General features: G+C 41.3%; 1 protein-coding gene across 1 annotated transcript in view; it reads right to left on the bottom strand.

The window, feature by feature from the left end:
* Positions 1 to 5,994: 5,994 nt before the first annotated feature.
* CWH43 (cell wall biogenesis 43 C-terminal homolog) overlaps positions 5,995 to 24,292 on the bottom strand; it is a 61,690-nt gene continuing 43,392 nt past the window's right edge. Inside the window, exons 10-16 of the mRNA XM_067531156.1 lie at positions 21,989 to 22,094; positions 17,677 to 17,812; positions 16,088 to 16,237; positions 11,285 to 11,429; positions 10,137 to 10,198; positions 8,815 to 8,970; positions 5,995 to 6,222 (exon numbers count right to left, since the gene is read on the bottom strand). Coding sequence (XP_067387257.1) covers positions 6,126 to 6,222; positions 8,815 to 8,970; positions 10,137 to 10,198; positions 11,285 to 11,429; positions 16,088 to 16,237; positions 17,677 to 17,812; positions 21,989 to 22,094 — 852 coding nt within the window. The 3' untranslated portion in view covers positions 5,995 to 6,125. The remainder of the gene's footprint in view (positions 6,223 to 8,814; positions 8,971 to 10,136; positions 10,199 to 11,284; positions 11,430 to 16,087; positions 16,238 to 17,676; positions 17,813 to 21,988; positions 22,095 to 24,292) is intronic.

Consider the following 24,292-nt stretch of genomic DNA (forward strand, 5'->3'; position numbering starts at 1 on the left):
AAATACAACAGAGCTCCACAAGAGTGAGCTCTGTTCATGTACAATATCATAGCTCTATTACTGAATTAGGGATAAAGGAGACCTCATGTGGTTCAAAGGGGCAACTGCATTTATGTAATTGATTCCAAATCACTCATCTGAATAATTCCAGCCCATCTTAATCCAACTTGCTCACTGCCCAACTTCATACTCCCCACCCAGGGGGCAACTACATTCATTTATTTACTTGCTCTGACTCCTCAGTAGTGGCATAGAACTTCTGGATTATTGTCTGCTATGAGTTTGAGATCTCCCTTTATACAATTGAGCACAAGTACAGTACTCTGCTTTCATGAGAGAGCATCTTTTTTAAAGGTGATGGTTTCTGTTTAAATAATTGAATTTCTATACCTAATTCTTATGCATCTTGTGCACTGTGAGCAAACCTGAAGTCCTTACCCAGTTCTTCGTCAAGCAGAACTATTTAGGTCAATGGAAGTTTTGACAATATGGACGGAGTGAAAAAGAACGGTTACTCACCCTATGGTAATTGGATTATTGGGATGTTGTGATCAGTGTAGATCCCACTGTAGGTGTGCATGCACCTCATGTGAACAAGATGGGATTCTTTTGAATAGCAGCGTCTGTCAGAGCTTGCTGATTCTCTGTACCAAGGTGATGACAACTAGAACAACCACCTTGATGGTAAGATGTACTGAACAATCTGACAGCTGCACAAAAGGAAGCTCCCTGAATTTTAGGACAATTACATTGAATTCTCACATGGAGTTGGGTCTGCCATCTGTGGGTAAGTATAAAGGAGGCCTTTGAGGAATTTTAATACTATCAGATGTGAGAAGGTAAAGTACGACCATGCCGAAGCATGGCATGCTGACATTGCTACAAGGTGGACCTTGAGAGATCTAAATGCTAGTCCCGCATGTTTCAGGTATAGCATGTAGTCGAGGATCTTTGGTGTCAAGGCCTCTACTGGCTCTAGATTGGTGTTGGGCTTCCCATTGGGAGAATCCATTCCATTTTGAGGAGTAGGTCTTCCTAGTGGAAGGATTCCTGCTCGAATAGTTTACTGAACCTGCAGGGAACAGTCTTTGTCAGTAGTGCTCAACCAGCCAAAATTCAAACCATTAAGTGCAACAACTGGGTCTGGATGCGGTCTCTGACCATGGTTCTGAGATCTTATGTCTGGGCAGTTTGGGAGGCTGCCTAGACATCTGCAATAGGTTTGACAGTCAAAACTGTCTTGGCCAGCAGGATGCTATCAGAATCACTGTAGCCTTGTCATGTCTAATCTTGGACATTATCCTGGGGATCAGAGAAATCAATGGAAAAGCATATAGGAGAACTTGAGATAACCAAAGGAGAGAAGCATCCAGTGGTGAGCCCAGACTCAAGTCTCCTCTGGAGCAGAAGTTCAGGCATTTGGTGGTGGTGTCTGTGACAAACAAGTCTGTTGCAAGAGTCCCCACTGATGAAATATCAGCTCTGTGATAGACTTCTACAGTGAGCACTTGTCGTTGGTTACCACTGTCTGCTCAAGAAGCCTGCTTAGGTCATTGCTGGCTCCTGGAAGGTGTAGAGCCAATGGGGTTTCCCTTTGTTAATGATACTATGTCCAAAGCAAAATGGCTTCCTGGCAGATGTAGGTGTGATGTTTTGGAGATCACCCAGACCAGTAAGGGGTTCTGTCACTGCCTGCCCTGTAACAGTGTGGTTCCTTAATGCTGTGCAGCTTTGGCTTAGATCCCTGACACCAGCAGCTTGTCCACGAACACCAAGTCTCACCTTGGCTTTCAGCAACCTAGTTATTCCTTGCAGGATGACACCAACAGCCCTTCTAGTTTTGAGTCTTCCCAATTCCATCCTTCCCAAGTTCTTAAGGACCAGACACACTGATTTTTCTCCTCTGGTTCATCAGCCCTGAATGTGTAACAGCAGTCCTCCAAACACCAGTCCATTTTTTTTTTTACACACTCCATACAGTTTGGACAATAGAGACTTACTGGTGGTGAAAATGAACAAAAGGTTTATCTAATAGAAAAACTACAGATTCAAAGATGAATCAGTAAGGGAGAGCACACATATACAAGTTACTCAGTAAATGAACCTACAGATGCAACTTCAGGCTTTACTCTTCTAGATAAAATCCCTTTTCAAACCCAAGTTACCTAGGGGGAAATCCAGCATTCACAGAGCCTCCCATCTTTGAGACTATCCGAGTTCTGGATGAAAATTTCAGCATCAGGCGTCCTTTTTAAAAACACCCCACCCCCTTTTTCTCCCTCTCTTCTGGCATGGTGACTCATGGTAATTCAGAGTGGGGGAAATTCCCTCTTGAGTTGATAGCCAGACTGTCTTCCCATTAACTTTAATGGTTCACCATTGCTTTTTCTGGGGTTGGACAATGGATGGATGGTTACTTGAAGTTGGTTTCTTTTAAAACATCTGGCCTGGGTGGTAGACCCTCTCTGCCTGATTGCTTCAGTGCCCTGTTATGAGGTGATGCTAAAGTTGCACCACAGGGACAAGTTACAGTTTTCTATATGTACACATATATACATTCATAACCAAGGTCTCTATACATATCTCATAATGACTATCAAGTTCAGAACATATGCTTTTATAAAAGACCTTACTTGACTTACTTTTTATAGTACAATGACAATATGCAATCAGTAGGTTTAATTACTTATTTTGGAGGGGCTTAAACCTCCTGTTCTCCTCTTAGGGTGCCTGGACTCTGTCACAGTGGGGACGACTGAGTGCCTCCTTGTTTGTTTATATTGTGCATTGTGGATTTCTTGTCTGTCAAAATTTGCATGGTGGAGTTCTGCAGAATAGGCACAAACACCATGCAGGCCAATCTGATGGTCCTGAGCTTCAGGACATTCATACATAGTTTCAGGTCCACCTAGAACCCTTGTCCACCTAGTCCCTTGCATCTGTAGATAATTCAGGTGGCACCCCGACCTGTCCCTGAGATGTCTATAAATCATTTTTGGGGTGGGGGCAAAGAACGACAGCCCTTTTTGAATGTTCTTTGGGTCCAGCCACCACAAGTTTTCATAAGACTTGAGGCAGGACTGTGTTTTTTCTGGTCACGAGAATATACTTACCTCAGCAATAGTTGTAATGGCTAGAGATGAAGTCTGGCAAGCAGCATCACATACGTACACACCAACATATGTTCTAGTAGCCTCAGACATGTACACATTGTCATTGTTGGACTTGATTATAGCTCATTTGTTATCAGATGGAGAGACCAGAACCTGTCCTCTGGCAAGAGCTTACCTCCCAATCAGGAGTCTGTCATGACTTCCATGAACTCTTATCATCTGTGATGGTGTGTGAGAGGATTTCTCATAATTCGTAAGGAGTCCTACTTGGGAGAACAAGGAAAGGATGTACTCTGTGGTTGCAGCAGTCTCCTGTTGGCATCTTCCTCTGATCAGCAAAGTATTCAAGTACAAGCAGAAATGAGCTGTATCTCCCTAGGGATGCTTACTGTGTAGAGCCATGATACTTTGTGCATTGTGACCACCATGGCTATATATCTGGCTATGGTGTCAGAAGCATCCGTTGCCGCCTGTAAAGCTATCTTGGCCACTAAGTGGCCTTCCTTAATTATTTCCCAGAGTTTCCTTCCTTTTGTCTTGTTGGAGTTTTGATAGAATAGAAAGGGTGTCACTCCGGCCCAGGACAGACAGTCATATTTAGCCTGTCAGGCCTGACAGTTTGCCATTCACAGTTACAGGGAGGTCAAGGAGCAAGATTTTCTCCCAAAACTGGTCGAGACTTTTGGGGTCCTTATCTTCAGGGGTATTCTTGTTTTATTTCGATTTTTTGCATGCTGCTGAGACACCTAAAGGAGCCCAGGTTGGTGTGAGCATAAAAGTACTCAACCCCTTTTTGAGGGAGCTGGTACTGCTTCTCTACCTGTTTTGCAGTGGGTGTTATCCTAGCCAGTGAGTGGCCCATGGCCTTTGCTAGTTAGAACAATCCCTAATTTATGGGGAGGGTGATTTGGGCTGGATCAGAAGTTTTGAGAATGTTAAACAGCTAGTGAGATTTCTTTGATATGACTGATGTCTATCTCTAGAGTCTCTGTAATTGTCACAAGGAACTCTTGAAGTCTTCCACCTTGAGGACACTGCTTTATTTGATGATGAAAATGAAAGGTCCTTTGGTGGTAACACCAAGACGCTATTGTTGCCCTACCTCCAAGTCTGGTTTTTCCTAGTAGTCCTCACCTGTCTGTTCTACCTCAGAAGCAAATTGGGAGAGTGCAGTGGAGAGATGTGCAACTTCTTAAGTGCAGTGGACGCTAGCTCCTGGAGGCATGCAGTGGCAGACCTGAATAAGCCCAGCAGGGCCATGGTAGCATGCTGGAGAGATAGGGCTGATTTGTTTGATATTGGCCAGTCCAGTGCCATTTCTGAGTGGGCAGCTAGGCCTTGTAGTGAAAGCCAAAAGGACTTTCTATGGTGTCACCATGGATCTCAGATGAGTGGGTTCTGTGCTCAAAAGGTTGTAAGAATGTATGCCCCAGTGACAGAGAGAAGGAATAAACCCCATCTAGGGGTAATCCAAGGTATATGGCATTCTCGGTACTGGAGTCTGTAGGTAGATGCATCTGTACCGATGATGGTCCTGGTTCTTCCAGAGGCACATCTTCAGTTGTAGGTGTCAATACTGAGGGATGCATCAGTGGATCCGGGGTGGGTGCTGGAGAAGTCTCACACAGTGCTGCAGGTTGCTTCTTATCTCCAGCCCGATACTGTGCAAGACTTGATGGTTTTGTCTCCTAAAGTATTCTGTCCCTGTAGGAAGCCATTGAACTCTGCCTGAGGTCTCTGCCTCTGTGTTCAATGTCGACAGCATCAGCTTCAGTGACAATGGTGTCTGTGGCAAAACTGGAGTTGGCTTCTGTGCCGGGGGTGTCTGTGTTGATACCAGGTCTTTTCTTGGCACTCTTCTGTGTGCTGGTCTTCGGGGTCACTTGTGTGCTAATTGGGATGCTGAATGAAGCTGTTTTGTCTGCTCTCAGGACTCTGATGCTTGTCTCCTCAAGGTCTAAAGAGGCCTTCACAGATTTCTCTAGGAGATGAAGCTTCAACCATGCATCTCCTGACTTATGGATCCTTGTGGAGAATGCTAGGCATGCTGAGCAGTTACATTGTATATGAGATTCTAACTGGAGATTCTAACTGTAACTGGAGGTTCTTCAAGATGTGTGGTCCGTATTTGTATTCAACACCCGCCCTCTATCCCCTCTGTCACATACTGGACCACTCAGGGGTATGAGGTATACTGGGGAGTCACCAACCCGTATGGCCTATTATATCCTTGGTTGCAAGCACTAGGAGATGCAGGATGCAGATGCAGATCAATGGACACTGCTAAGAAAACCTTTGGGTTCCAGTGCATTGGGCACATGCACACCCACGTTTGGGAAACAAATAGGGACCACACATCTCGAAGAACCTAGTTACAGGTAAATAACCTCCTCTTCAAATTCTCTATGCTGCTCTGTTTCTTCTTATTGCTCGGTTGGTGCAAAAGGAGCAGAAACTAGCTTCATCCCCCTTGCTCATGATCCTCTCAGCACAGGGAAGTCATTGGGGATACAGAGCTGGCATACCCTCCTTCCCTGAAGTCCCCAGTGCAGGGGCATGTCAGGAAAGGAGGATATGTTCAGCTTCTAATTAGTCTCCTGAGAAGCATTACCAGCTAGTGCAGGATAAAGCCACCTCAGGAAGAATTAAAGAGCCATAACCAGTTCCTTGACAGCCCCCACTCTCTGCTTTGATGAGTGTAAAGCAGAGTCTGGCCTACATGTTATCCACTTAACAGACAAACTTGTCCTTATAAAATCTAACAAAACCCTTCCTCCCTCCCTCCCACATTAATGACCATTTTGATTGGTAATCTCTTTCTTAAAAAAAGATAAGTGAACCTTAAAGTAAAGGTTTCCCAATTTCATAAGTTATTAGTCATCATGTATTGCACAGACATTAACAATGTTATACTGTCTGGAAGTTGTTCAGTCTCTAAAGGTGTAGTTTTGGTTTGTTGGCAGTTGGATTTAGATCGACACATCTCTCTCTCTTTCTGGTCACACTGATGTGTTATTTTCTCATTCTAGTCTGTTTAAAATACTTAGGTGTGCTCATATGAAAATGATGAGTATGTTCAAAGTTGTGTCCATCTTTGTAGGAGCCAAATCTAAGAAAAAACAACAAAGCAAAAGCATCACAATATAGCTAAAATGAATTCATCCATGCAATTAAATCTCACAATTTTATAATGTAATTAACATTTAATCTGAAGCCCCTGTTTTTAAACTAAGCTTCATTTTAAAGTAGATTTGTTGAGGATACATTTTTTTCAAAAAGCAAAGATGAGAGAAAAAAGCAAGCATGTGTGAAAGGCAAATTAAACAGCATGACAGCTCTGAAGCAAAAACAGAAGTTTCCTTTTAGGAAAACAAAAAGTTTAGTCTACTACAGCAATATGCCACAAGTCTACATGTGTCAGAATCAGGAACTACATCCTGGACAAGTAAACCATAATTACCTACACGCTCTAGTTATGAAGCAGTGAGTATAATGAACATATTTAAATATACAGTATAAATGACAGTCCAATACTATGGACATTCCATAAATAGAACTTCAGTTGAATGAGAATTGGACAGACAGAGTGAAATCCTGGGCCCCACTGAAATCAATGGGAATTTTGCCATTGACTTTAATGAAGACAGGATTTCATCCATAAAGTGCCTGAAGGCTCAGACTCACTATTTGTCCATAACCCCTACTCTTAAAATTATGCCAAAAAGCTGTAAACCCTAGATGAATGGAGATAAGTACATTTCACATAACACTTAAACATGTTGCTTTTAATTACAGTTTAACTATTACTGATGTTTTCTTGTACAAAAAGATCAGCTCTGTTTATTCAAAAACGTCAGACTTAACTAGACAAAAATAGAAATTAAAAAAAAATTATAGTTAAAACAAAAAAAAATTCTTGGGAGGCTGTCATTTTCCTGCTTTCAAGCAGGAGTAAAAGAAATTAGGACAGAAAGAAACTTATTCTGCATTGAAATAGATGGACAAAGATCTGGGCTTTGATCTGTTATGATGACATACTATTCTAGATAGATACAACATTTAAAAATCTTTATGTAGTGACTGTTTAGTATTTATATTGCATTTTATATTTCAAAGCACTACATAAAATGTCTGATCCTGAGGTGCTGAGGAACATGCAACATGTAAATCAAACTGACTTTAAAAGAAATTGCAGATGCTCAGCATCTCTCAGGATCAAGCACTAAACATGAATTAATCCACACATCACCAGTATGAGGTAGGTATCTTCACCTTACAGAGCAGTACATTGGGATACAGAAAGGTTAAATAACTGAAGGCATATGGCAAATCAGTGGAAGAGATGGGATTAGAAATCAGGGGCTCTGGCCTCCTAATCTTGTTCTCAGTCCAGCAGACCATGTTGCCTCCAATGTTATATTCATAAAGCCCAATTTTGTTCCTGTGACCGAAAGCACCCCTGTATTCACTCCCTGTACACTATAGTAATAATCTTTGTACAAAATATGTCTTGTTAGGTATCATTTGAAAACTAATAACTCACTATTCAATAATAAGGGAGAAATGTGTGTAGCAACATTGTTAAGTAAAGTTTTGAAATCCCTCTGCATGATGTTCTTAGCACATGTTCAAAACCACACAGCCCTGCTCAGACAGAAGTATCCTGGACAAAGAAATGTGCGTTTACCTCAGTTTACATATAAGTAATAAACGGTCCTTGAAACAACAGGAAGAGAAGAGGGCCAGAGACCAAATTAATTTTTATTTCAGCAAACACAGGTGAGAAAAAAGAACATGAAGCCTCCTTCACAGACTCCAGTTACCTTCTTTACTCTTTGAATAAACCTTTCTTTGAGGGGTAACCCTTAGAAGAATCCACTTCAAAAGTTAACTGGACTATAAAAGAAAGGGGAAGAAAACCCCAAGGGATCTCTTTCTCTCTCATTCACCTAAGAAGACAAAGAAACCTGCTGTTTGACTTTGAAGTGAGATCCAGACCAGAGAATTTGGTCAACCCTATGCCTGGGAACATGTGTTAAGGATTTACCTTAAACCAAGTCTAGCTAGTTTAAGTTTAGCTACTAGAAAACATTTTGTCTTTAAACCATTTCTGACTTTAATTCCTTGTACTCAATTAAAGCCTCTCTTTGTAGTTAAATACATTTGTTCTATTTTTAGACTAAACTAATCCAGTGTTGTGTTTAAATTGAACTGTTTGGTAACTCCAGTTAAGGGAGCAAACTGTTCCATATTGACTGTTTTACAGGGGCAACGGACCTTTAATATCTGAATTGTCCAGGAGAAGGAAGGCTGGACAGTGCAGAACACCCATTTTGGGAATATTTGGAATGGGGAATATGTTAGGGTCACCCTGCAAGTATAAACCAAGGCTGGGTGAAAGCCAGAGTGTAACTAGAGTGTGGCTGATAGGCTGCTGGGATCAGCATTATTTGACCAGGGCTGCAACTATACCCAGACACTCAGGTTGTGACCTGCATGCTGTTAGGCTGTTTGTCAGTGGCCCTGGTTGGGAGCTACAACAGCAAAGCACTGTGAGGCACCCAAGGTTGTGAAGCAGGTGGTGACAACCCCTCACTGGTGTGGAACGTGACACCTTGGAATGTAAGAGTTCCTCAAATTTTCCCTTTTTGGTAATACAAATAATAATGATCATCTTCAATTATTTTTCTGATACACTGACCTGGGGTTGAAATGAATGTCCTCAGGAATTTGGCTGGGGTCAATGATGATTTCGTCATTTTCAACATAATTATCCAAGTCATCTGGGATTCTAAATTTGGCCATCTGAACTTCTGAATCACTCAGGCCAGCATGGGAAATGCGGGCATATCCCAACCTATCACATCCAAACATATAATTACTTTGAAGAAATAGCTCAAAGTCATATCACCACATCAAAGCCTTTTAAATCAATGTTTTAATAATTATTTTAACTCAATATAATTATTTTAATTTTTATAGCATTTTTCATCCAAAGATCTCAAAGCACTTTACAAACATGAGCTTCACACCATTTTGCAGATGAAAAAAACTGAGAAACAGTGTAAGTGCCTGAGATCACAGATACAGGATTAGGAATATTCTTTAGAAAGCACTGTGTTGTGGTTTACAGTCATTAGAATATATTGGCATGTTTTAACTTTTTTCAGTTAAAACATTTTGAAAGTTTCCAATAAGTATTCAGGGAAGATAATTGAACTTAAAATACAGGCATAATAATAAAAGTCATATTATAAATGCATCTTACTCAATACAACTTTTCCCTGTGTGTATTCAGTCTCCTCACTGTCAACAATATAGTTTACTACTTTTTATTCCTGTCAACACTGCAGAATCTACACAGCTGTGTCAGAGTGAGCTGGATTCTGTTCTGGTTAATGAAGCACCAACAGAATTCATTGCTAGGGGCTCAATCCTGCAAGATGCTAAGCATTCAGCCCTGGTCCAGCAAAGCACTTAAGAGTGTGTTTAACTTTAAGCACATGAGTATTCTCATTGACTTCAGTGCAAAGCTTTGCTGGATTGGGGCCAGAGTGCCCAGCACCTCACAAAATCAAGCCCCAAGTTAACATTTCAGAATTCATATCACTGGTGGTGATGAGTGAGCAAGAATGAACCCCTTGCTTGGCTTTCACATTCCAGAGCTAGGATTTAGGAAAATAAAGTCTTTACATATTAACCAAGCAGATTTGATCTGGAAGTCTTAGAAATGCAAAGCTGGAACCCCCATGGTGCCATTTGTTACAGAGTAACTTTACAAAGTAGAATCACACTAAGTCTGAGATCCACTTTTCAGGTTCCACATTACTTCATGTGATACTTAACTGCCTGCATGTCAGCCTTCAGCCAGTCAAAATGTTTTATGTCAATTATAAATGAGAATTAGATACAGTGAGTAATCTCTTCTATTCAGACGAGTTATAAAGGTTTCTATCGTGAGATCTAAAAATGATAATGGTAACATATTTAAAACAAATGGGTAAATTATCCATTTTGATGTACCTCATTAGTCCACGATACATGATGTAATCACACCACCTGTCATTATCTGTAGTGTCAATATCCTATGGAAAAAAAAAAAAAAGCAAATGAGACAAGGTTTCCTCAAAGATGGATGTTAGGTCAAATCATGTTTATCCTAAGGGCACTGCAGCTATGCTGCTGTAGTGCAATAGTTAGGGCCTACCAAATTAATGGTCCATTCTAGTCAATTTCACAGCAATAGGATTTGCAAATTGGTCAATTTTCAGATGTTTTCATCTGAAGTTTCACAGTGTTATAACCATGGGGATCCCGACCAAAAATGGGTTGGGGGTGTGTGTGAAAAACTTATTGTGGGGGGGGGGCAGGATTGTTACCCTTACCTCTGTGTTGTCTTCAGACCTGGTCTCTGAAGGCAGCAGGCACTTGAGTGGGGGGTCTTACCTGTGCTGCTGGGAGCGCCCCAACCAGAGGCTCTAGTTGCTAGTCCCAGCCGGGCTGAGGCACTGCCAGCAGCAACGGGGGAGATCAGAAGTGCTTCCAGCAGCACAGAGGAGATCAGATTTCATAGGGAAGGGCCAATTTCATGGTCCATGATGCATTTTTCGTGGCCGTGAAATTGATAGGGCCCTAGCCATAGTGCAGATGCTTCCTACATTGACAGAAAGGTTTTTTTCCTGTCAATGTAGGTAATCAACGTCCCTGAGCAACAATAGCTGCATTGACAGAAGAATGCTTCCATCAACCTAGCTGCATTGACACCAGGGGTTAGGTCAATATATAGTGCTCAAGGGTGTGAATTTTTCACACCCTTGAGCAACATAGCTAGGTTGATCTAAATTTTAAATATAGACCAGATCTCAGTAACAGAATCGGTATGTGGATCAAGAACAAGGAAATTATTTTGTTGAGATGTAATCAAAAGTTGCAAAGAAAACAAAATCCTGATGCAGACCAGATCCAGGCAGGTAAATAAAGGAAGACTGCTTTTTTAAGGTATTTTATTCTACACTAATTGTCCCTAACAGGTAATTGAAAAATGGAACAGATTTTAAAACAAGATGTTTTAAAAATAAAGTGTGTGTATTTTTTAATCCTGTAATCAGTAGATTTGGAATCTTGAATTGATTTTTTGTAAACTGTTATAAGTAGTAATAGTTCTACATTACCTTAACATTGCCATTTTCAATTAGCTGTATGTAATCTCTGGATCCCGGAGCTGAAGTGATATATCCTAGAAATACAAGCTGTCGAGAGCTATTCTTCAACAGATTTGAAACAGCAATAGCCTGGAGCTTTCTGTCCAAGTCCTCTCTGAAAAGTGAGAAATGGTTATTTTAAAAAAATTATAAAAGGATCAAAAAGATTCTCACTGATACAGCACAGAAAATCATGGGCTCTGCAGTGGAAAAAGATGTGTGAAAACTTACAAAATTAGGATGCTTTTGAAATGTTTGACCTATGGCACAAATTAGCTGAAAATAAGAGCTTTTCTCTCCTCAACACACTCCACGAACAGCTGGTTCTAAATTTTTAAACAAAGCTGTCATCACCATGGTATCTGAGAGTCTTGTGCAGTTAAGACTTTAGGTCTGTCTAAACTATAAGTTTAACTGTACTGGAACATAACTGCCTGGCACGTTTTGAGATATCCATGTTCTAACATGAGATATCCATGTTCTTTTAATTGTACTGTGGACAAGATAACCAGATCCATTACAGAATGATGCTAAAGCCTCGATAACGTAACATAAGCCTAACACATGTAATGTAACTTCTCTAACACCATTCAAAAACTGTCCCACAAACACTACTAACAAAAATGGTGCTGGAACATGGACACACCAAGCCAGGCGATTGTGCACTATGGGACTTCAGTGTAGTCTATAACTATAACAGAGTCATAGAACCCTGTTCCAACATGGTTAAAAACAGTAGTGTATCAGATGTCCCTGTAAACTGCCATGTTGTAACCAGGTCCCTGACTCAGTTTTAGGTGTAGTATAGTGACCCGTTTCTTCTAGTTTTCTTCATGTTATCAGCTTTCACCAGCTGTGTCAAGGGAGTTCTCTTCTATGTTTAGATTTGGGGCCAAATACTGCTCAGCCAGTGAGCTGCATTTAGGTTCTCTAGTGCCAAGACAGAAACAGAGCAGGGCAAACATTGCTACTTTTCTGAAGAGGAATAGTGCAATCATCACTGTGGCAAGCTCACTAGCTAGTGGGGTGAATGAGTGAATTTGCACTGGTTAAGCTAAAATTAATTTTTAAGTTGATGTAGTTAAATCAGTGTAAACTCCTGTAGACATTCATAAAATCAGCTCAGTCCAGGCTTATATCGATTTAGCTTAATTTGGTAAATTAAATCAATTTAAGTTAAATCAATAAGCCTGGCATAAACTAATTTTAAAGAGTGTCTACATAGGAGTTTGCATTGGTTTAACTAAATTGATTTAAAGACTGATTTTAGGTTAACCAATAAAAATTTTGTGTGTAGACAACACCAGAAAAAAATCTTTATTTTCATGTATGTTTGTATTGTAGAGCCTTGCACTGGTATTGCTGGACAGACGCAGATAAAAAGTGTTTATGTTGGAATATACTTTTCCAATGTTCTTATTTTATTTACTGGGTTTCTAAGGGACTCCAATAAAAATATCAGTAATCCAAGTAGTGGAGCTGGTTTGCTTCGTCCTACAGCTAATGAACACTTAACACAAGCCAAACAAAGGAATGGTTTAAACAAGACAATGATCCAGATCTATACAAAGCTCTATGTTGAACTAGTTATCTTCCACATTGGGTCTCCATGAGAGGAGACCTGCACTGATATAATCCCACCCCCCACCCTTTAAAAAAAATAAAATAAAAAAATCAGAATCCTTTATTAATTTAAAAGTTACGATTTCTGATGATCATTCCCCACTTTCAAAAGCAGCAATAAAAGATTATATATATATATATATATATACACACACACACACCCACCATTATAAACCCTCCATTATGAATATGAGTTCTCATAATTAGTCTCACAACACAATTTATTTTGCACCTGCTTCCTTAGCCAGCTGACAGTAACAGTATGGACTGATAAACAGAGTAATGTTTGATATGGAATGATCTTGTGCCCCTTCTCCAAAGGATCTGGTGCTCGGGGGGAGGGGGAAGGGAAGGGAAGCAAGTTCCTCCCTCAAAGGAGGCTTCTGAGACATGCATGCAAGTCATGTTTTTAAACTTCTCTGGATCCATGAGCTAGAATTTTTTTCATAATTTTTTTTTCATAAGTGAAAGCTGAGATTCTAATAATCATGGAGCTGGGGCTTTAAGAAAAAAATCCAGCCAAATATCACAAGGTTTGAGAAATTTGCAAGAATTGGTAATACTAGTATTCTCCCCTAAATAAACGGAAAGCTGAGCTGGAGGCTTTAGGTCTCCAGGAAAATGCTGCTGAAGGGGAGGGAGGGGGTGGTTAGGGAGGAGTACCACTGGAGGGAACTCAAGGCTGATCAGCAGGTAGAAATGCAGGCACTGAGCTCCTTCCATTCCCCTGCACAACTAGCAGCTGGGCTGCTTGTTTCTATTCTTTTCTTTCTGGCCCTTTGATTAAGTGCTAGGAGACCTGCTGTGTTATCTCATGCTCACCTTCTAAAGGGACCACTCACTAAGCAAGACACTCAGCATTACTCCTAGCAAGTCAAAGGGCTAGGACAGTGGTTCTCAAACTTTTTGTATTGATGACCCCTTTCACACAGCAAGCCTGTGAGTGCAACCCCCTAGAAATTAAAGACATTTTTTATATTTAACATTATGTTAAGTGCTAAATTTAAACCCTATTGCTTAAATTTGCCCATCCGCCATGAGTTCTCCACTCTCCCTTTGCCCCAAACCCCTGCACCCCTAGCCCCTGCACCCATCTCCTGTGCCCACATGGGGAAATTGACCTGCATGCACGGAGAGGCTAGTATTTCGGCTCGCTCCCTATTGAATGCTGCTCCTCCACACACCCCAAGTGGGGCTGTGCTGGGTTGGTGGGGGAGAGGAAGTGGGGAGAGCAAGGAGTAACGTCAGTGCTCCCTGCATCCAGGTCACTTTCCCCACCTGGGCTGCATAAGGGGAGGGCAGGAAGCAACAGTTATTGGTGCTTGTCTCACAGATCAGCCCAGGTGAGGAAAGTGGCTTGGATGCAGGGAGCCCTGGAGTTGCTCCTCACTTCCATCAGAACCCTGTTTGGGGCACAGAGGAACATTGGGTGGAGCTCACAGCCCCACACCTGGCTGGGATCGGGGATCACAACTGGTGACCCCATATAACCATGTCGTGACCTGACCCCAAGCTTGAGAAGTACCAGTGGGCTAGGAGAACAACCAAGGTGGGCCATCCTGCCCGCTGATGTACAGGTGGAGGGCCTAGAGTTAACCTCACAGCTTCCAGCAGCATTCCCTCTGCTCCTCTCTCTGTGTATCTGAGCATTTTTCTGACTCCCCCATACTGCAGTTTTTGAGAGAAACAGATGCTTCCCCCTCTCCCTGGGGAATTTCTCTCACTCCTTCCTTGGAGGAGAAGCACATCCCAACTTCTCCTCTACCCTGACAACCAGATTCTTTGGGGTGGGAGCACAAAATTGGGACAGAAAAGTGGAAGTGACTAGGCTGCCTGCTTTAAGCTTTCTTTTAGAAGCCAAATTGGGAGCTGTTTCAGACCAATTCAGTTTCATTAGTAAGACAGTTTCTAAGAGATCCAGCTAACTGGTAGTACATCTTATGAAGAGGGGATGGAGTGAGCAGGTCCTTATGATGTGGGTGTGCAAAAGGAAGGAAACTGGTCATTTTAAAACTATCTCCCACATTCCCCTGGCTCCTGGCCATCCTTTTAACAGCTGGTTATGGCCAGACACCTTCAAATTGCTTTCTAACATAATTATAATAATTAGGTAGTTTACGGCATCGTCACCAGTAATTACTCGCTGCTCTCGTACAGCTCACTTTTTCTGTGCCTTTAGCCTGTGATCTCCTCAGGACAGAATCTGTTTTTAGTATGACCCATTAATTAGTTGTAAAGTACACTAAGGAGCACTATGAATAATAACTGAAAGTAGAGTAAATTGGAAGCTGTTTAACTGTCTCTTCTAGTTTTTATGGCAGTGTCAGTGTAACTGTGTCAGTCCCAGGATATTAGAGAGGCAAGGTGGATGAGGTAGTATCTTTTACTAGGCCAGCTTCTGTTGGCGAGAGAGAGACACTTTCGAGCCATACGCTCAGAGTACCTTTCCCTGACTTGCAGTGGGTATGTCTACACAGCAACTAGACACCCACCACTGGCCCATATCAGCCAACTCTGGCTCAGGCTACTGGACTGTTTCATTGATGGGACCCTTGTAGGGCTCCAGAGCTTGGGCTCCAGCCCGAGCCTGGAAGTCTACACAGCAATGAAAGAGCCCTGCAGACTGAGCCCTATGAGCCCAACTTGGCTGGCATGGGCCAGCCATAGGTTTTTCTTTGTTGGGTAGACATACCATGTAGCTTGAAAGCTTGTGTCTGACCAACAGAAGTTTACCTTACCTGATGGAGCAGAATGGAACTTTATCTACTGAGAGAGAGGAGGTTGGGGGGGAGGGAAGTAATCTCCTACAGTCTCAAAGCCACTCCTGACTTTAAGTACTCACTAAATAGTCTGTAATATCAGCACAGTAGCTTTGCAAAGTCTGTAGTAACAAACCTGCATATCTCAGGCATGACTGATTTTTGCAGAATACTTTTCTATCTTAAGATAATAAATCAAGATCCTTTCCCCAACCGTTAACTTTATCATAGTTTCTCCTCTATTGTGCCTGGTTAAAAAGCAATTATTATGGTGGAAATGTTTAGAGGACATTTGCTTTATAAAAACCACTGCTTAAGGTCAATTAAATTCTCTCTCTCTTTTTTTTTTTTTTTAAATTCTATTACATAGAAAATCAAAAGATTCACACACTCTTCATTTCCAAAGTGAGCAACAACAAAATCCACCAGTTTCCCAGTGAAGTTGACAGTCATGGAGATGGCTGGTGCAATCTCTCCCTCAGGAGATGGGAGAAGGTGATGATCGGATTTCACAAATGGATATCTTGACAGAGCCATAATCCTATAGTGAAAAAGAAGTAAACTTAATTTTTTCAGTTGTAAAACATGATGAGGTAGCCCATAAACAAGTAGACCACACACCCCCGAGCCCCCCCACACACACACACTTAAAAAAAAACCACAAATGCTGCTCTACAGAGCATTAAGAAAGGTACATGAAATTCAGCATGTAGATTGATTTTAGCATTTGGGGTCCAATCCAATGCTTATTTTTAAGTGTCGTTTTACTTTCAAAATATTTTGACGTAGTATTTTAATGGGAAATGTTGTGGGGCGTGACCAACTACTCCTTTCTCTACTTCATTCCTCAGCCTTTAAAAATAGAAGAGATGGAAGATTCCTGTAACCAGGTTCTGCTAAGTGTTGAACCACAGGGTAGAAATGAAATATAAAGTGTAATAAATGTTACTAGGAAGTTCCATATGCCATTGAAACCTCAAAATTCCCCTTAAAACAATCCAGTATCATAAAATTTGCTATTTCAAGGCAGGAAAGACCTTCAAGTATACTTGAGTGGCAGCTGGTCAGACAGTAATGCAGAACTGGATACCAGAGTAGAACTGGATACCAGAGACCTGACCACAAAGAACGTGCACAGATGTATCTTTCTGTATATTTCCCTGCATAAAGTCCAAGCTGGATTTAAACGCATGTTAATCAAAATTCCAAGTTACTCCCAGCACAGTTACATCGCCTCGATTTATACTGTACCTAAGCCTGAACCCCGAACCCCCCAAGCCCAGAATGCACTGAAGAGAAATACCAGCTACCTATAATTGGAACATGGCTCTTCTCAAGCTATGGCTACACTAAAGAGTTTACAGCACTGCAGCTGCACTGATTACACTGCGTTGCTGTAAGCTCTCTAGCGTAGCTGCTCTAAGCCAATGGGAGAGAGCTCTCCAGTCGTCTTAAATATTCCAGCTCCCATGGGTGGCGGTAGCTACGTCGGCAGGAGAAGTTCTCACACCAGAGTAGCGCTGTCCACACTGAGACTTAAATTGGCATAAATGGTGTCGCTCAGGGGGGCGGCTAATTCACATCCTTGTGCGACATAATTTAGGTCAATTTAAACTGGAGTGTAGTCATAGTCTCAGGTCTAGCCAGACTACAAACCAATGGTAATTCCCTTCACTCCGCTGTAGGGTAGAAGAATCTAGAGGGCAGACTTTGAAGACTGGCCTTTTCTGAACTGGCATCTTCTTCATTGCGTTCTGTAGCTAGGAACTCGGCACACATGTTCTCAAAGTCTGCTGTCCAGCTTCCCTGATTTTACCAAGATTGAGTGTCCCTCGTCCACCTTTAGAAAAATAAGGGGTGTATTGTACATTAAGTTGCTAATTATAATTTTATAATTAAGCTTGTGACATTTTAATTCTTTTTTTTTTTTAAATCCATGTCTTTCCTCACCTACTGTGAGTGTTTCCAGAGATAACTCACCCCCATGTGTGATCCCTTGTACTTGGACCAAAATCGGTGTAAAAGCCCAGTTTTTCTCCTAACCACATGGTTGCATCAATGTTCCCAATGAATGGTTTAGAGGCATCACTCTCCAGAATAGTAATAAAATCGGCACCTGGTAGACAAGTTTGAAAGTTTGAAAAACTGTAACTATATCCATAAAAAAAATTATTCTGATCACACAGAATGGATTCAGCTCCCTCTACCCCGAGTCAGTGCCACTCCTACATTGACCAGAGGTTACTAAATAATGATGCAAGGTGTTCTCTCTTCCGTTGGTTGTGTACGCAGTTTCTAATGTGCTCCCAGCCCTTGCTAACCTAGGAGGAAGGGGCTGAGTTACCACTCAGTTTGGACCCTTTACATCCACAATTCAGCCCATTGCACAAAAGTCTTTCCTGCATCCCCACAGGATGGAATTACAGCCTTATTTCATGAACACTGAGCGTTTTATTTAGTACAATAAAATTATTAGTGGAGGACCTGGTGGCTCCGAGGATGTGAATGGGATACAGAACTCTTCATTTCTAGGGATTAGCTCAAATGCAGCTCACACAGGTAATGATTGAAAGCAGTTATTATTGGATGACTGTTGATGTATGTAAAGTAAGTTGGTCTTGGTCCAGTTCAGAACAGACAGGTGTCCAAGTCACAAAAACCACCACGTCTGGTTCTTTTATTGGCTATGTCATCAGGAGACTAGAAATGAATGAGCACAGGGACTGAGCTACTCACTCACCATTGGAGAGGTCCCCTCCAAGGTTGAGGTATGCTGACAGCTGACAATGTGGGAGAAGTTTGCTCTGCCCTGAGACATGCTGTTTTTACTCTATGGTTCTCATAAAAAATTAGATAATTTATCAGAAACAAAGCTATGCTTGATCATTTATTGAAAGGATGGAATCTCAAATTTGCTACGCCTCAATTAGTGCATTTATGAATCTCCTAGAAAGTCATGCAATATTTACATAAAATTGCAGAATTCTGTTGTTTTATATTAGTCCTATATCACCAGTAGATAGAAATGAAGATTTCTTAATCTAATGTTTGTCTTGAAACATCTTACTACTGTTTATGTCTGAATTGCTTCTTTGGAAATAAAACAATTCACTAGCGCAAAGAAACTTTCAAAGGAAATAAAGTAAATTACTGATCCTATCATTTATGCTTTTGGTTCATGGAGGCCTCAGTTGATGGGTTTTAAGGTGCATCAGAAAAAATACTTTCAATAAATTTCCTATCTGGATACTTTCAGGTTAAAAAAAAACAAACAAACCATGGGCTACATTGTTATATTTGTAAGAGGCCAGAAAGTGGCCCAACTTTCAGCTCATGGAGTTCTGAGTGGTTTTTACAGAGGGTGAGGGTTGCCTATTGAATGGGCTGAGGTGTCAGCCCCCTAAACATTAAAAACCACCAGGGCACTTGAGGAGGTCAGCATATCTATGCAGTAGCCTAGTGCTTCTTATTGCTTCCTAGCCCCCATGTTACACATCAGCCCGATGTACTGCGTCAGTGCCTGCAAACTGCTCATTGACAGCAAGGGCTAGTCTACACTTACAACTTACAGCAGAACAGCTGTATTGGTACAGCTGCACTGCTGTGAGAGTGCTTCTTTAGCCGCATTATGTCAATGGGAGAGAGTTCTCCCGCTGACATAATAAAACCACCTAAACAAGCACGATGGGTATATCATCAGGAGAACATCTGCTGACATAAGTGCTTTTGTGGACAGCACTATGCCATCAAAATGTATGTCACTCAGGGGGGAGGTAGGGGGCGTTTTGTTCACATCCCTGAGTGACAAAAGTTGTGCCAGCGTTAGTGTAGACAAGTGAGACAACCCCTGCTCAGAGGAATAAATGATTCCCTTAGTAGAATGAGAACACACAAGCCATAATGCTAACCCCATCACCATCATTCCTGCCTAATGCCCTTTGTGCATCTGCAGAGAAGCTTCTGTGAGAAAAATGCTACAAAGCTGCCCACCTACACTCCAGCGTCATCTGAGCTTGTAACCTTCCATTCATGAGAGCAGAAGGGACAATCCAGACACATATATACATACATACTGCTAGAAAGAGACAAAATGGATGAGGTAATATCTTTTAATTGGATTGACTTCTGTTGCGGGAAAGAGACAAGCTCTCAAGCTTACACAGAGCTCTGCTTCAGGTCTGGGAAAGGTACTTAGAATGTCACAGCTAAATACAAGGTGGAACAGATTGTTAAGCATAAGGAATTACCATATGTTGCAAGAGACCATTCAAGGTGAAATGGGCAGTTAAAACATCTCTGTAGTCATAGGACAAAGGAAGGTTAGAGGGTTACAGATTGATTCAATAAAGACATAAAAACATAGAACATAAGAATGGACATACTGGGTCAGACCAATAGTCAATCTAGCCCAGTATCCTGTCTTCCAACAGTGGCCATGGATTTATGACTCATTACAATCTTTTAAATATAACAGAGTTATGAATTTCAACTCACAGGCTCATCTTTTGAAATAATTGTGTAGGTTTCCCTTGAGAACAAGGACTAAGAGGTCACTTTTCACAAGTCAGTCACTCCATATCTGATCTTTTAATTCTCAGAGAAAACTGGACAGAGCTTGGGAGCTGAAATTCATAACTTTGCTGGACACTAAAAAAAATCATTGATTTAGTAAAGACACTGGATATATAGCTCATTACTATAAATCTGTCATCCACTAACTCTTTGTCCTACAAATGTAGAGATGTTAACTGCCCCCTTCACCTTATGTATTACATTTACAGAAATGTGTTTAGAAAGTCATTCCACTCTATTACAAGAAAAAAAAAAAATCTGAGACTGATTATTAAAAAGTTCTCTCCAGCTGGAAATCCCACTTAAAACCAAAGGGAATATCACTTCCTCTGACTTGTTTCATGCAAATGGATTTTTAACTGTATCACTGATATGTCATGTATGTAATATACCTAGACTTTAGCAAAGCTTTTGATACGGTCTCCCACAATATTCTTGTCAGCAAGTTAAAGAGGTATGGGTTGTATGAATGGACTATAAGGTGGATAGAAAGCTGGCTAGATCATTGGGCTCAATGTCTAATTGTCAGCAGGTGCCAAGCGGCATACCACAGGGGTCAGTCCTGGGGCCAGTTTTGTTCAATATCTTCATTAATGATCTGGAGGATGCGGTGGATTGCACCCTCAGCAAGTTTGCAGATGACACTAAGCTGGAGGGAATGGTAGATACGTTGGAGAGTAGGGATAGGATACAGATTGACCTAGAAAAATTGGAGGATTGGACCAAAAGAAATCTGATGAGGTTCAACAAGGACAAGTGCAGAGTTCTGCACTTAAGATGGAAGAATCCCATGCACTGCTATAAACTGGAGACCGACTGGCTAAGCAACTGTTCTGCAGAAAAGGACCTGTGGGTTACAGTGGACAAGAAGCTGGATATGAGCCAACAGTGTGCCCTTGTTCCCAGGAAGGCTAATGGTATATTGGGCTGCATTAGTAGGAACATTGCCAGCAGATTGAGGGAAGGGATTATTCCTCTCTATTCGGCACTGGTGAGGCATATCTGGAGTATTGTGTCCAGTTTTGGGGTCCCCACAACAGAAAGGATGTGGACAAATTGGAGAGCATCCTGTGGAGGGCAACAAAAATGATTAGGGGGCTGGGGCACATGACTTATGAGGAGAGGCTGAGGGAACTGGGCTTATTTAGTCTGCAGAAGAAAAGAGTGAGGAGGATTTGAAAGCAGCCTTTAACTATCTGAAGGGGGTTCCAAAGAGGATGGAGCTAGACTGTTCTGAGTGGTGGCAGATGACAGAACAAGCAATGGTCTCAAGTTGCAGTGGGGGAGATCTAGGTGGATATTAGGGGAAAACCCCCCAGCTTTTTCACTAGGAGGGTGGTGAAGCCCTGGAATGAGTTACCTAGGGAGATGGTGGAATCTCCATCTCTAGCAGTTTTTAAGGCCTGGGCTTGACAAAGCCCTGGGTTGGATGATTTATTTGGGGTTGGTCCTGCTTTGAGTAGGGGCTTGGACTAGATGACCTCTTGAGGTCCCGTCCATCCCTAATCTTCTATGATTCTATGATCCATCATAATGGAACCGCTACATACACAAAAATTTAAATGAAACTATTTTTTCCTAATGTCATGAGGAACAGTTCTGTGCTAACAGAAGAAAGGATTCAATGACCCAGTAGGTTCTCTTCTTTCTAGCTCCTATGATTTCATCTTTAAGTTGAGTTGGAAAGGAAAAAAAAACTGAGGTTGACAAAAAAGGGTACCTGTTTCATTAAGCAGAATTGCTGAACCTTCCAGGTTTGGCCACCCCTCATTGTCATATCCAAACCTGAAAGGCCAGATTGCAGCAGAGAAGTCTCTCTTTGGAAGCTGTAAGAAAAGAGAATAAAGATTTTAAAACCTGGTAAATTCTATTATGTCATTTCATCTCTTAAAGTGCAATAAAGCAGATCTAAAATTACACCTTTTAATCATTGCATGCTCCTAACACAGATAAGCAGATCACAGAGGTCTGTAGGTATTAATAGCACATCTTTTCCATAGAGAAAGAAAAATTAGTTAGTCCTGGCATTTAAAATGCACCCACAGAAATAATATAGGCAAATTAATAAGGAGGGGGTTATTCCCTCCCCCTTCATGATGTATCGTAAACCTGGAAAAATATCGCACACAAAAAGGTTACCCACAGACACTCACTCACATTATAGTGTATTTGCATTACCTTTATTCACACCCTTTTTTCTATTTGCCATCTGTGACTATTCTAATGAAAACATTTAGTAGTAGGAATAGTTGTCTAAAAAGCAAGTTTTGAGTGAATATTTCAGGATAGTCACAGAAAGCAAGTTTCTAATTCATAATTGCAATTCACACCAGAAACTTGATTTTATGACAATCACCCAATCATGGAACAGAAACAGGTCATGTAACCTGTGTCCAATCAAACAGCTCTAATTTCAAACTGAGACTATTGAATACTCAAGGCAACACTAATCTTTGTAAGTAAACTGCATGCTTAAATATTTTAGCATAAAAACAACCTCTTTCACCTAAAGCTGTCTCAGCTCTTTTAAGCTAGGTAGGAAGCTTGAATCCTACAACTTCTCTGCCCCCCGTTTTTTTTTTTTTTTTTTTTTTTCCAAATCAAATCTCCTTAATGAATCAATTGAGAAGGATGCATCTGACTTGGAATAGTTTGTCAGAAAGGCTCCATTCAGAGTGACATAGAATAAGGCAGTTTGCCTCATTAGGGTCAGGGGACCTGGGACCAACTAGCCCTGTTCAATTATCAGACTCAGCTGGGAAGGGATCAGGTGATTCCTAAAGAACTCCGTTGAAGGGAGAGCTGCAGGAAGCAAGGTGGCTCCTGTGGCAGTTTCTGGAGCAGGGGAGTGGGAAGAGACAACGGGGAAGGCCTGGGGCCCTTGAAGCCTGCTTTGGTCAGGGGAATAATTTTGTGAGTTTGTGTTTGAAGAATAAACTGTGCCCTGAAAAAAGGGCCTTGATAGAGTTCAAAAGTAGCATTAGTTCTTCCTGGGCTGGGGAGACAGCCTAGCAGCCATACAGTGACCTACTTGTCTTGTATAAATGAATTTGTGGGCTAAGTGTCCCACAGTCTTTTCAAAAACTGGTTCTCCTTCATGGCAGCACAACAGATCATTGTATCAGCTTCAGTTTAGTTTTTCATTGCAGTTACCTTATACTGCTATGCTTTCTAGCAATAGAGCATTACCACATCAGAATAGAGAGAAGTCATGGTTAAGCCTGCATTTCAAACAAGCAGCATGTGACTGCTTTCAAGTAAAGGATTTAATTCCAGCTAATAAAGAACTTAATTCCAACTCACCTGATCCAAACAAAATGCTTTCTAGATGGATAAATTTACAATTTAATCAAAGCACTCCACTTTTTAATCAAAGTCAGTACGCATACTTCATTTATTCAGGTCAAAATGGAACAAAAACTTGGTACTTCTCATGAAGGGGGATGTATGAAGAACATAAGAATGGCCATACTGGGTCAGACCAATGGTTCAGCTTGCCCAGTATCCTGTCTTCCAACAGTGGCCAGTACCAAGTGCTTCAGAAGGAATGAACAGAACAAGTAATCAAGTGATCCATCCCCCGACACCCATTCCCAGCTTCTAGCAAACAGGCTAAGGACACTTCAGAGCATGGTTTTGCATTCCTGCCCATCATTGCTAATATGAACCTATCCTCCATGAACTTATCTCGTTCTTTTTTTTAAAACCCTGTTATAGTCTTGGCCTGCACGATATCTTCTGGCAAAGAGTTAAACAGGTTGACTATGTGTTGTGTGAAGAAATGTTTCCTTTTGTTTGTTTTAAACCTGCTGCCAATTAATTTCATTTGATGACCCTCTAGGTCTTGTGTTATGAGAAGGAGTAAACATTTTCTTATTTACTTTCTCCACAGCAGTCATGATTTTATAGATCTTTACCATATCCCCCTTAGCTGTCTCTTTTCCAGGTTGAAGAGTCCCAGTCTTATTAATCTCTTCTCTTATGGAAGCTGTTCCATATCCCTAATAATTTTAGTTGCCCTTTT

This window comes from Emydura macquarii, unplaced genomic scaffold (genome assembly GCF_026122565.2).
Source record: "Emydura macquarii macquarii isolate MOO-44397 ecotype Brisbane River unplaced genomic scaffold, CSIRO-AGI_Emac_v2 contig_3128, whole genome shotgun sequence".
Lineage (NCBI taxonomy): Eukaryota > Metazoa > Chordata > Testudines > Chelidae > Emydura > Emydura macquarii.